The sequence below is a fragment of the Schistocerca cancellata genome, chromosome 6 (assembly GCF_023864275.1).
Source record: "Schistocerca cancellata isolate TAMUIC-IGC-003103 chromosome 6, iqSchCanc2.1, whole genome shotgun sequence".
In the NCBI taxonomy this organism is placed as follows: domain Eukaryota; kingdom Metazoa; phylum Arthropoda; class Insecta; order Orthoptera; family Acrididae; genus Schistocerca; species Schistocerca cancellata.
This window is the reverse complement of record NC_064631.1, coordinates 439,390,232-439,402,883: the sequence shown is the minus strand read 5'-3', so window position 1 is coordinate 439,402,883 and position 12,652 is coordinate 439,390,232. Positions and strand designations below refer to the sequence as shown.

Genomic DNA, 12,652 nt, shown 5'->3' with positions numbered 1-12,652 from the left:
AAATGCCAATTTTACAATTTGTAAGTGCTCGACTTAGCCGGTGACGTAATAATGCCAGTCAAAGACAACTACGAGGACTAAAAAGAAAAAATAATTTATGCAGTGGTAGGTGAGAATGCCATGAGCAACATACTATAAATTCTGTCTGGGGAGTCTAAATGCGGGAGTGAGGGTGCGTTTAAAGGCCACTTTTGTATTCATTCTTGAAGCGAGTGAGAGAATATGAAAATCTCGCATGTGGGTTTTAAAGGCCAGATATAACACTGCGTGTTGCATAAAACCACAGCGGTAGGGGCAGCTGAATCGCCCTGTATAGACATTGACGCTATATTACCAAGCCAACAATTGCACGGTCTCTGATCTATTTTCGTAATAGAATGAGAGAAACAAAAATATGTGTATTTAACCGCGTCGCGGCTGAATTAGAGACAGTGCGATTTTAGTAGTCACAAATAGAACTGCACATAATTACCGTGAAACATTCCAGCAATGGTCTACCAACAGCAAATCAGCTCAAAATGGCTCAAATGGCTCTGAGCACATCTATGGTCATCAGTCCCCTAGAACTTAGAACTACTTAAACCTAACTAACCTAGGGACAGCACACAACACCCAGTCATCACGAGCAAATCAGCGTATGCAGGGTCTTTCACAATTCCTATCACAAGGCTTCTGCGAGTTGTAAGGGTGATTTGCCACATAAAGTTTTGATAAGGAACACATGTTCGGATGTAAAATAAATTTGAGGATCGGATCAATTTCAAATCTCCCGCTTCAGGGTACGCACGCAGCAGAGACAATGAACTGTGACCCGTTTGCTGTACTCGAGCCCTTGACCTTGACCTTGGCATGGGAAATGTTCCGTGTACTCGTCGTCGGGTTGTCTTCCACGTGTCGCAGGGCGTCCTCTTCAAAGAGCTCCGTCCGTGTCCGTGGAGCAACACAGTCCTTCTTGAGAACGTACCAGTTTGCTGCAGCCGTTGTTGTAGTTTGACGAAAATGGTATGTGATGTCATCCACGTCTGCACTATATCTACAAATGTACTCCATAAGCCACCTTGCTGTCGTTGTCACATCCCCCTTTCCTGATCCAGTCCCGAATAGTTCGCGCGAACAACGATTGTTAGTGTGGGCTCGAATTTCTCTCTGTCCGAAGCTCGTGGTCTAGTGGCTACCGTTGCTACCTCTGAATCATGGGGTCCCGGGTTCGATTCCCGGCCGGATTGGATATGATCTCTGCCCGGGGACTGGGTGTTTTTGTTGTCCTCATCATTCGTGAAAGTAGCTAGAATGGACTGGGTACATACACTCGTGGAAATGGAAAACAGAACACATTGACACCGGTGTGTCAGACCCACCATACTTGCTCCGGACACTGCGAGAGGGCTGTACAAGCAATGATCACACGCACGGCACAGCGGACACACCAGGAACCGCGGTGTTGGCCGTCGAATGGCGCTAGCTGCGCAGCATTTGTGCACCGCCGCCGTCAGTGTCAGCCAGTTTGCCGTGGCATACGGAGCTCCATCGCAGTCTCACTGGTAACATGCCGCGACAGCGTGGACGTGAACCGTATGTGCAGTTGACGGACTTTGAGCGAGGGCGTATAGTGGGCATGCGGGAGGCCGGGTGGACGTACCGCCGAATTGCTCAACACGTGGGGCGTGAGGTCTCCACAGTACATCGATGTTGTCGCCAGTGGTCGGCGGAAGGTGCACGTGCCCGTCGACCTGGGACCGGACCGCAGCGACGCACGGATGCACGCCAAGACCGTAGGATCCTACGCAGTGCCGTAGGGGACCGCACCGCCACTTCCCAGCATATTAGGGACACTGTTACTCCTGGGGTATCGGCGAGGACCATTCGCAACCGTCTCCATGAAGCTGGGCTACGGTCCCGCACACCGTTAGGCCGTCTTCCGCTCACGCCCCAACATCGTGCAGCCCGCCTCCAGTGGTGTCGCGACAGGCGTGAATGGAGGGACGAATGGAGACGTGTCGTCTTCAGCGATGAGAGTCACTTCTGCCTTGGTGCCAATGATGGTCGTATGCGTGTTTGGCGCCGTGCAGGTGAGCGCCACAATCAGGACTGCATACGACCGAGGCACACAGGGCCAACACCCGGCATCATGGTGTGGGGAGCGATCTCCTACACTGGCCGTACACCACTGGTGATCGTCGAGGGGACACTGAATAGTGCACGGTACATCCAAACCGTCATCGAACCCATCGTTCTACCATTCCTAGACCGGCAAGGGAACTTGCTGTTCCAACAGGACAATGCACGTCCGCATGTATCCCGTGCCACCCAACGTGCTCTAGAAGGTGTAAGTCAACTACCCTGGCCAGCAAGATCTCCGGATCCCTCCCCCATTGAGCATGTTTGGGACTGGATGAAGCGTCGTCTCACGCGGTCTGCACGTCCAGCACGAACGCTGGTCCAACTGAGGCGCCAGGTGGAAATGGCATGACAAGCCGTTCCACAGGACTACATCCAGCATCTCTACGATCGTCTCCATGGGAGAATAGCAGCCTGCATTGCTGCGAAAGGTGGATATACACTGTACTAGTGCCGACATTGTGCATGCTCTGTTGCCTGTGTCTATGTGCCTGTGGTTCTGTCAGTGTGATCATGTGATGTATCTGACCCCAGGAATGTATCAATAAAGTTTCCCCTGCCTGGGACAATGAATTCACGGTGTTCTTATTTCAATTTCCAGGAGTGTATTTGGAATTTGTACGGGCACTGATGACTGCGCTATTGAGCGCCCCACAGACCAAGCATCATCATCTAATCTCTCTACTTGTATCTTGATGGTCTTTTCGCGAAAAGTACGTACGAGGAAGCATTATACAGAGTGATCAGAAACGGGCTGAAGAGAGTGTAGGGGTGTTGCAGTGTAGGCTGTGCTGAGAAATAACTGTTAAGAAAAAAAATTCGATACGCCGCGACGTTTCCGAGTTAATTAGCATTGAAGTTGGCCAATCAGGCCGTTACGTGCTCAAATTCAAGCGGCTCTTCAGAGACGGTGTCGCCAAACGTGTTTTCCGTTTGTTTCCTAAAACCGAACAAGGGAGCGGTACAAAAATTAGACATTGGACGGTAGCAAGGATCGAACCCGAGCCAAAGGCTAAGCAGTCTCGTGCATTATCATGTAACTGCGAGAACTGACACTAATTGTATCTGCCGAGCCGATTGAATTTGTGAGCGCAACGGCCTGATTGGCTAACTTGAACGCTAACTGACGTATCGAATTTTTTTCTTAACAATTATTTCTTAGCGTAACCCACCATGCAACATCCTTAAAGCTATTCATACTGTGTCTAATCGCCCTGAACTTACTAAATAATCCAGGAACGTACGATCTCGGAACTTCAACAGTAAACCACACAGTGATGCACAACGCTTCTCTTGCAGAGTGTGCAGCTGGAATTGGTTGATCATCTCTGTGACGCTTTCGCACTTATTAAATGAACCTGTAACGAAAGCTGCTACTCTTCTTTGGATTTTCTCTATTCCTCTGCCAGTCGTATCACTCACGAAGTAATGTGTGCTATCCACAAGGGATGTCATACTGATTCCGTATTTTTAGATTTGCAGAAGGCTTTTGACACCATTCCCCACACGAGACCTCTCATCAAATTGCGTGTCTATCGGGTAAAGCCTCAGCTGTGCGACTGGTTTCGTGAGTTTCTGCCATAAGTGTCAGTTCGTAGTAATTAACGAGAACTCATCCATTAAAACGGAAGTGATATATGGCGTTTCCCAAGAGAGCATTATAGGCTCTCTGCTGTTCCTCATCTATATAAATGTCATAAGAGACAATACGGAGCAGCCCTCTTATGTTGTTTACAGCAGTCATTTACTGTCTTGGAAAGTCATCAAATGTTCAAAAACAACTGCAAAATGATTTAGACAAGATATCTGCATGGTGCAAAAAGTAACAATTGACACTAAATTATGAAAAGTGTGAAGTCATCCAGATGAGCACTAAAAGAAATCCGCTAAATTTCGGTTACACGATAAACCACACAAATCTAAAGGCTGTAAATATATCTAAATACTTAAGGATTACAATTACGAGTACCTTAAATTGGAGCGATTACGTGGAGAAAGCTGTGAGGGAACAAAGAAAGACTGCGATTTATTGACAGAACGCATAGAAAACGCAACAGGTCTACTAAAGAGAGTGCTTACACTACGATTGTCCGCTCTCTTTCGGAGGACTTCTGTGCCATGTGGGATCAGCATCAGACGGGACTGACGGTGGACATAGGAAAAGTGTAAAGAAGGGCAGATGGTTTTGCATTACCGCGAAACATGGGAGTGTGCCATGGACATGATATATGAATTGGGGTGGCAATAATTAAAACAAAGGCGTTTTTCGTTGCGGCAGGATCTTCTCGTGAAATTTCAATGGCCAAATTTTTCCTTCGATTGTTAAAATACTCTGTTGGCGCCGACCTACATAGGGAGAAAAGATCATAATGATAAAATAAGAGAAATCAGAGCGCGCACGGAAAGATTTAAGAGCTCGTTTTTCCCTCGCACCTTTCGAGAGTGGAACGGTGGAGAAACGGCTTGAAGATGGTTCGATGAACCCTATGCCAGGCATTTAATTGTGAGCTTCAGAGTAATCGTGTAGATGTAGATGTATCTGGCACTGACCCCATACTGACGACCAGTAGTCAAGTATTGGTTTGTAAACTGCCTTCTTCGTGGATGGACTACACTTCCTGGAATCTGCCTTTCCTGCGATTAGTTTTATGTGCTCGTTCCACTTCAAATCACTTCGTACCCATCCTCGTAGACATTATATGGAAGTAACTGTTTCCAATAATTGTTCTACAATCGTGTATTACTGACGTCGCCCACTTCTCATTTTGTGTGGGTACCGTGAAGCAGGAGATTTGAAAGTGATACAATCTTCATTCTTTTATATTCAGCGCTTCCGGACACAATTTCTTTATCAAAACTTTATTTACAAAGCCGCTTTACAACCCATAGCAGCCTGTAATAGGAAACTGAAAATTTGTGGTAAGGTATCATGGGACCAGACTGCTGAGGTCATCGGTCCATAAGCTTACACACTATTTAATCTAACTTAATCTACGGGCAACACACACACCCATGCCCGAGGGAGGACTCGAACCTCCGACGGGTGGGGCCCGCGCTGACCGTGACAAGACGCCTCAGACCTGTAACAGGAATTGTGAAAAGTTCGTAGAGAGTATCGGAGTAATTTTTTTTTGAAGCACTTTCACAAATACGCCAGTGGGTTCGCTACTTGTGGAATGTTATTTAGCGCACCCTCTACCTGCGCATTGCACTGAAATTACAGGTGCTCTACGGAAACGTCGTAGCTTATGACTAAATTGTGCATTAACGCAAAGCTGAGTGACTGATCAACTGAATACGAATGACACTCACACTCCCCACAAAACTGCGTAGGTCCAAACACTTGATTTATAACAGATGAAGCGCAAGGTTCAGGTGCATGGTCCATCAACTAAAGAACGGTTTACAGTCGTACTAGCAGGCATAGGAGACCGCTAACTGCGGCCGTTCAGCAGTAAGGGCACTCACACAAGTACCGACCCGTCCTACATTAGACCACAATTACTGTCCGAAGCCGAGAAGAACGCGTGCCACAAGAATGCGGCTGCGAGTCTTGTAATAATAATAATAATAATTTCGTTTGGCTGAAGGGCCTGACGCAAGTCTTTCAGTTGGATGCCACTTCAGCGACTTGCCCGTCCATGCGTGTCTTGTGATGTGATTTTGACAGTATAGTACGAGCCATTCTAAAATGTGTTCATAATTTCAGTCACATCAACATTGTAACTGTGGCTTGAGAAGATCTGAGTGACGTAAGTAGAATAAATCTTCCGGCAGGCTCGTCCACACGCGAGTATTATGGAGACGCTTCTTAAACTCAAATGGGAGTTTGTGGAGGGACGACGACGTTCTTTTCCCAAAACTTTATTGAGAAAATTTAGAGAACCATCATTTGCGGCTGACTGTGAAACGGTTATACTGCCACCATAGTAAATGTCGCCTAAGGGGGACAAATGCAAGATAAGAGAAATTAGGGCTCGTACAGAAACATATAGACAGTCGTTTTTCCCTCGCATCTGCGGTTAGAACAGAAAAGGGAATTACTACGAGCCGCTTTCAGTAAGTAATGTAACACATTTTTCTTCTAAAAGCAGATTGGTTTTATTCGGGATTCAAGTAGACCATATTATTCCCCACCCTTTTGGCTAAAAACCCTATTATTCAACCTAATCTCCGTTCAGTGCGACGGCCTTGAGGCACCTTGCTGGGAGGGCATGTATGCCCGCATGCTAACACTCTACTGATCGACGTCGGAGCCAAGGTCGTGCTGCATCAATGACCTCCCCATCATCCACCTACTGCATCTGCACAGTGCATCTTTCATTGGGCCAAAGAGATGGCAGTCGGAAGGTGCGATATCCGAGCTGTATGGTGGTCAGGAAGAACGGTCCAATGAAGTTTTGCGAGCTGCTCTAAGGTGCGCAGACTTGCGAGGCCTTACGTTGTCACGGAGAAGGAGAAGTTCGTTTGCATTTTTGTAGAGATGAACACGCAGAAATCGTTTCTTCATTTTCCTGAGAGTAGCACAATGCACTTCATAGTGCTCGTTGCACCGAAAAAAGGTGGACATCAGAGTAGCCCCTTCAAAGGCCGAGAAGGCATTCCCCAAGACTTTACTGGCTGAGAGAGCGGCTTTGAACTTTTTCTTCGGAGGAAAGGTGGTGTGGTCTCCCTCCATAGACTGCCGTTTTGTTTCTTGTTCGAAATGATGAACCCATATTTCATCGCTCTTGACGATGTTTGATAAAAACGTCTCAAAACGCCACCTTGTTCAGATGGTGATAGACGCCCAACGACTCACCGCGCTTTTGTTCACTGTCAGATCTCCGTAGACATTCTGTAATTGCCTATGAATATGAGCGATGCTCTGGTTTTTCGGTAAAAGAAACTGAATTACAGCTCTCTTCTTTCAATGTACCTCCGTTACAGACGCCATTTTGGTGGCAACGTACAGCGCCGCACCAATCGGAACTTCATGAAACTATGGGGACTGAAGTGGGAATATTCCACGATGTCCCACACACGTTCCGCTTTTTTTCTCAGCCGAAACCTGCCAAAAAAGTGAGGGTTGCCTTACTTAGTGAACACCGCTTGTTGTAGTGATATATGGTACGCTCCGCCATTCACCATATGATGGCTTGCGGGATATTTATGTGAACGTAGATGCAAATATCGGCCAAATTCTTCATTTGTGTGTAAATGGTGTCAGTAACTTCTGGCTCAATAATGCGTTAATATTGGTGATGTTCATGCAGCTATTGAAATGCGTTTTTCATAACGATACATGCTTCGCTTAATTCATTTAAAACTGTGGCAATGGTAGGATTTTGCGCACCCGTTTATTGCTTACAATAAGGCTGTCGTGCCTATGCATCTGACACTAAAATTTTCCTTTCTATAACTGGTGCAGTATGTATTGAACAAAAGATACTGCGAGATGGTGCACAATAAACACAGCTAGGTTGACTATGAAGTGTAGTAGTAAGGCAATATTTTTCTAAAGTTCAGTAACCAGGCCACGGGCAACCACGGGTCGGAAGGAAATGTAGGGTTCCCCACTCACTACTCGCCGCTCGCAGGCAAAATTCTCAACTGCCTGCTGTAGCTGATCCATTGGGGACCTAAGCCAAGAGGCTGAAAACAGTTTGTGCCATCTCCATTTGGACTGGCTATCTCACGACAGAGCTTTTACTCAACGACCTAGTGAACTCAGCCATAGGAAAGCCCTGGATGCTCCCTAGACAATATAAGATTAAAGGACATCTCGGCGCCGGCCGGGTGGCCGAGCGGTTCGCGGCGCTACAGTCTGGAACCGCGCGACCGCCACGGTTGCAGGTTCGAATCCTGCCTCGGGCATAGATGTGTGTGATGCTCTTGGGTTAGTTAGGTTTAAGTTGTTCTAAGTTCTAGGGGACAGATGACCTCAGAAGTTAAGTCCCATAGTGCTCAGAGCCATTTGAACCATTTTCGACATCTCTGCTGTTGTTTACGCGTATTTGCTTCCCTTAATTTTGCACGATTGGTAAATTTCGTTCTTTCAGGCCATTCACAAGTGCTGGGGTACCAACATGTCGTATTATATCCGCTCACGAATTGTTGACATCTACAGCACTTGAGAATGACCTGTAGGAACGAAACTGGCCAGTCGTGCAAAATTAATCAAAGCAAATACGCGTAAATAACAGACGACGAGGAACCAAAACAATGTCTTTAAAAATACACGGCTGAGGAGCCGCACATGAAGATCAATTCGTAATTTTTAAAAGCGACGCACAAGTTGTCGGAGTACAGGTCGGTAGGGTCGTATGCGGTGGTGAGTTACTCACCGCGGGCGAGGCGGCCGCGACGGCGGCGAGCAGCAGGAGGTGCAGCAGCGAGACCTGAGGCGGCAGCGGCATCGTCGCTGGCGGAGGGTCGGGCCTCGACTGAGGATCCGGGTCACCCCAGCCGCAGCTCCAGCCGGCCGCTCGCCTCTCACATACGCGCGCCTCCCGGCTTTCTCCTGCCCCGGGCGCGGCCAAAGCGTCTTCACGCAATCGAAAGTCGCCTCGTCCGATGAGGAGGGGCGCCACGGCCGCTGCCAGCGGGCCGCTCTCCTCTCCGCCGCCAGCCTCCCTCCGAGGGCCGGTGACGTCATCAGCCCCTATCGCGCCGACAGCAGGCAGCTCAGAATGCCTGCGAGGGGTAAGGCGGGGTGCGGGCAACCTCTTCTTCCCCTCGCTCCCTGACGTCCTGTGGTAGCCAGAGATTAGCGATACTGGACATCAGAAAAATATAATTGGTGATACGATAAATAACTCTACCACGATAGTTGTGAACTACACTATTTTTTTTATTTATTTATTTACATGTCAAATTCCTTAGGACCAAATTGAGGAGCAAATCTCCAAGGTCATGGAACGTGTCAGTACATGAACATACAACATAAAAGTAATAACAGATTAAAAGAAATGTTCATGAACCTGAAAGAAAATCAGTCCATAAGTTTAAGCAAACGCTATCGGCAATACAATGAGAATCATCTTAATTTTTCAAGGAACTCCTCGACAGAATAGAAGGAGTGACCCATGAGAAAACTCTTCAGTTTCGATTTGAAAGGGCGTGGATTACTGTTAAGATTTTTGAATTCGAGTGGCAGCTTATTGAAAATGGATGCAGCAGTATACTGCACACCTTTTTGCGCAAGAGTTAAGGAAGTCCGATCCAAATGGAGGTTTGATTTCTGCCGAGTATTAACCGAGTGAAAGCTGCTTATTGTTGGAAATAAACTAATATTGGTAACAAGAAACGACAATAAGGAATATACATAATGAGAGGCCAATGTCAAAATACCCAGGCTCGTGAAAAGATCACTGTGTGATCAAAAGTATACGGACAACTGGCTGAAAATGACTTACAAGTTCGTGGATCTCTCCATCGGTAATGCTGGAATTCAATATGGTGCTGGCCCACCCTTAGCCTTGATGACAGCTTCCACTCTCGGAGGTATACGTCCAATCAGGTGCTGGAAGGTTTCTTGGGGAATGGCAGCCCATTCTTCACGGAGTGCTACACTGAGGAGAGGTATCTGTCGGTCGGTGAGGCCTTGCACGAAGTCTGCGTTCCAAAACATCCCAAACGTGTTCTATAGGATTCAGGTCAGTACTCTATGCAGGCCAGTCCATTATACGGATGCTATTGTCGTGTAACCACTCCGCCACAGGCCGTGCATTATGAACAGGTGCTCCATCGTATTGAAAGATGCAGTCGCCATCCCCGAATTGCTCTTCACCAGTGGGAACGAAGAAGGTGTTTAAAACATCAATGTAGCCCTGTGCCGTGATAGTGCCACGCAAAACAAGGGATGCAAACCCCCTCCGCGAAAAACATGACCACACCATAACACCACGGAATCCGAATTTTACTGTTGGCACTACACACGCTGCCGGATGACATTCACTGGGCATTCGCCATACCCACACCCTGCCATCGGATCGCCACATTGTGTACCGTGATTAGTCACTCCACACAACGTTTTTCCACTGTTAATTCGTCCAATATTTACGCTCCTTACACCAAGCGAGGCTTCGTTTGGCATTTACTGGCTTGATGTGTGGCTTATGAGCAGCTGCTCGACCACGAAATCCATGTTTTCTCGCCTCCTGCCTAACTGTCATAGTACTTGCAGTGGATCCTGACGTAGTTGGGAATCTTGTGCGATGGTGTTTATAGATGTCTGCCTATCACACATTACGACCCTTTCCAACTGTCGTCGGTCTCTGCCAGTCAACAGACTTTTGTGCTGTAGTGTCCCTTCAGGTTTTTATTCACTACTACTTCAGAAACAGTGGACCTAGGGATGTTTAGGAGTGTGGAAATCTCGCTTACAGACGTATGACACAAGTGACACCTAGTCACCTGACCCCGTTCGAAGTCCGCGAGTTCCGCGAAGTGCCCCATTCTGCTCTCTCACGACGTCTAATGACTACTGATGTCGCTGATATTGAGTACCTGGCAATAGGTGGCAGCACAATGCACCTAATATGAAAAATGTATGTTTTTGGGGTGTCCGGATACTTTCGATCACATAGTGTAGTTCACAGCTATCGTGGAAGAATTATTTATCGTATCACCAATTATTACTTCATAGTTTCCTCTTTGGCGGCTGTTTGATTCAGGCTATACCTGTCCAATGTTGTTAAACCGTCGGTTACATATTATTACTTCACTTTCTACCACATTTTCCAACAATATCCAACTCCTTGGTTGCCATTGTTGTCATCTACAATGCAGTCATTTTGTGCTGATACACTGAAATAAGAAGACGGGCCGGCTATTGGAATTAACGCCAAAGAAGAAAGGTGCTATACTTGCTTATGTATCAGTTGGCCTTAGCACAAGAGACATCCTGTACGATAGATTTTAATCAGTCCACAATTTAGAGGTTACTGAAGAAAGACAGGGAGTAATGGACTATTGATCGTGAGAAAGGCAGTCTTAGGAAAAGGCCGCCTGTCAAACAAGGAAAGATGTTGAAAAGACTTTCTCTCATGGATCATAGCCTGTCATGAGCTGCACTAAATCAAGACTGGGAAGAAATCTGTGACGCCTCAGTAACCAGTAGAACTGTTACAAACGGACTGCTGAAAGCTGAACTCGCTACCCATTGACGTAGAAAGAAGCCTTTATTGACAAAAACAATGTGACAACAGCGGCTAAAGTGGTCAACAGCACATGTGACACGGGCGCCAGAGATGTGGAGCAGAGTAATCTTTTCAGATGAGCTTAAATTTAATCTGCATGGCTCCGATGGCGAAGTGTTTGTGAGTCAGAGAGCACAGGATTTTCGCCTTTCTGTGTAACACAGGACAGATGATCTGGGACGCATTTATACCAGCGAAATAGGTCGTCGGGACTTCATAAATAACACAGTCAATGCAAATGTATACAGCAGCATCCTTTGAATGAAGCTTATTACCTTAATAAGAGTCAGTGTGGAGATGTTTCCAGTTGCATTTTCGAGGATGATTCTGCTCCTTGAAACGGAGCTTCGCAAGTAAATCCTGTGAACAATGTTTGTATAAAGCATGAAACAGATGTTCCAGCTTAATTGTTACGCATTCCTAAATTTTAGGTGCAAATTATCGTTAGACAAGACTTCAAATATTAGAATGGCATGGAAATAGCCCTGATCTGAATCTTACTTTGAACTGTTGGAAAAATATGAGAAATGCTGTAGCAAAATACACTCCTGGAAATTGAAATAAGAACACCGTGAATTCATTGTCCCAGGAAGGGGAAACTTTATTGACACATTCCTGGGGTCAGATACATCACAAGATCACACTGACAGAACCACAGGCACATAGACACAGGCAACAGAGCATGCACAATGTCGGCACTAGTACAGTGTATATCCACCTTTCGCAGCAATGCAGGCTGCTATTCTCCCATGGAGACGATCGTAGAGATGCTGGATGTAGTCCTGTGGAACGGCTTGCCATGCCATTTCCACCTGGCGCCTCAGTTGGACCAGCGTTCGTGCTGGACGTGCAGACCGCGTGAGACGACGCTTCATCCAGTCCCAAACATGCTCAATGGGGGACAGATCCGGAGATCTTGCTGGCCAGGGTAGTTGACTTACACCTTCTAGAGCACGTTGGGTGGCACGGGATACATGCGGACGTGCATTGTCCTGTTGGAACAGCAAGTTCCCTTGCCGGTCTAGGAATGGTAGAACGATGGGTTCGATGACGGTTTGGATGTACCGTGCACTATTCAGTGTCCCCTCGACGATCACCAGTGGTGTACGGCCAGTGTAGGAGATCGCTCCCCACACCATGAAGCCGGGCGTTGGCCCTGTGTGCCTCGGTCGTATGCAGTCCTGATTGTGGCGCTCACCTGCATGGCGCCAAACACGCATACGACCATCATTGGCACCAAGGCAGAAGCGACTCTCATCGCTGAAGACGACACGTCTCCATTCGTCCCTCCATTCACGCCTGTCGCGACACCACTGGAGGCGGGCTGCACGATGTTGGGGCGTGAGCGGAAG

At 47.2% G+C, this 12,652-nt stretch overlaps 1 protein-coding gene across 1 annotated transcript in view; it reads right to left on the bottom strand.

The window, feature by feature from the left end:
• Positions 1-8,529, bottom strand: part of LOC126088374 (histone-lysine N-methyltransferase 2D-like) — a 155,934-nt gene extending 147,405 nt beyond the window's left edge. Inside the window, exon 1 of the mRNA XM_049906512.1 lies at positions 8,445-8,529. Within this exon, the coding sequence (XP_049762469.1) occupies positions 8,445-8,516 (72 nt within the window). The 5' untranslated portion in view covers positions 8,517-8,529. The remainder of the gene's footprint in view (positions 1-8,444) is intronic.
• Positions 8,530-12,652: the final 4,123 nt, after the last annotated feature.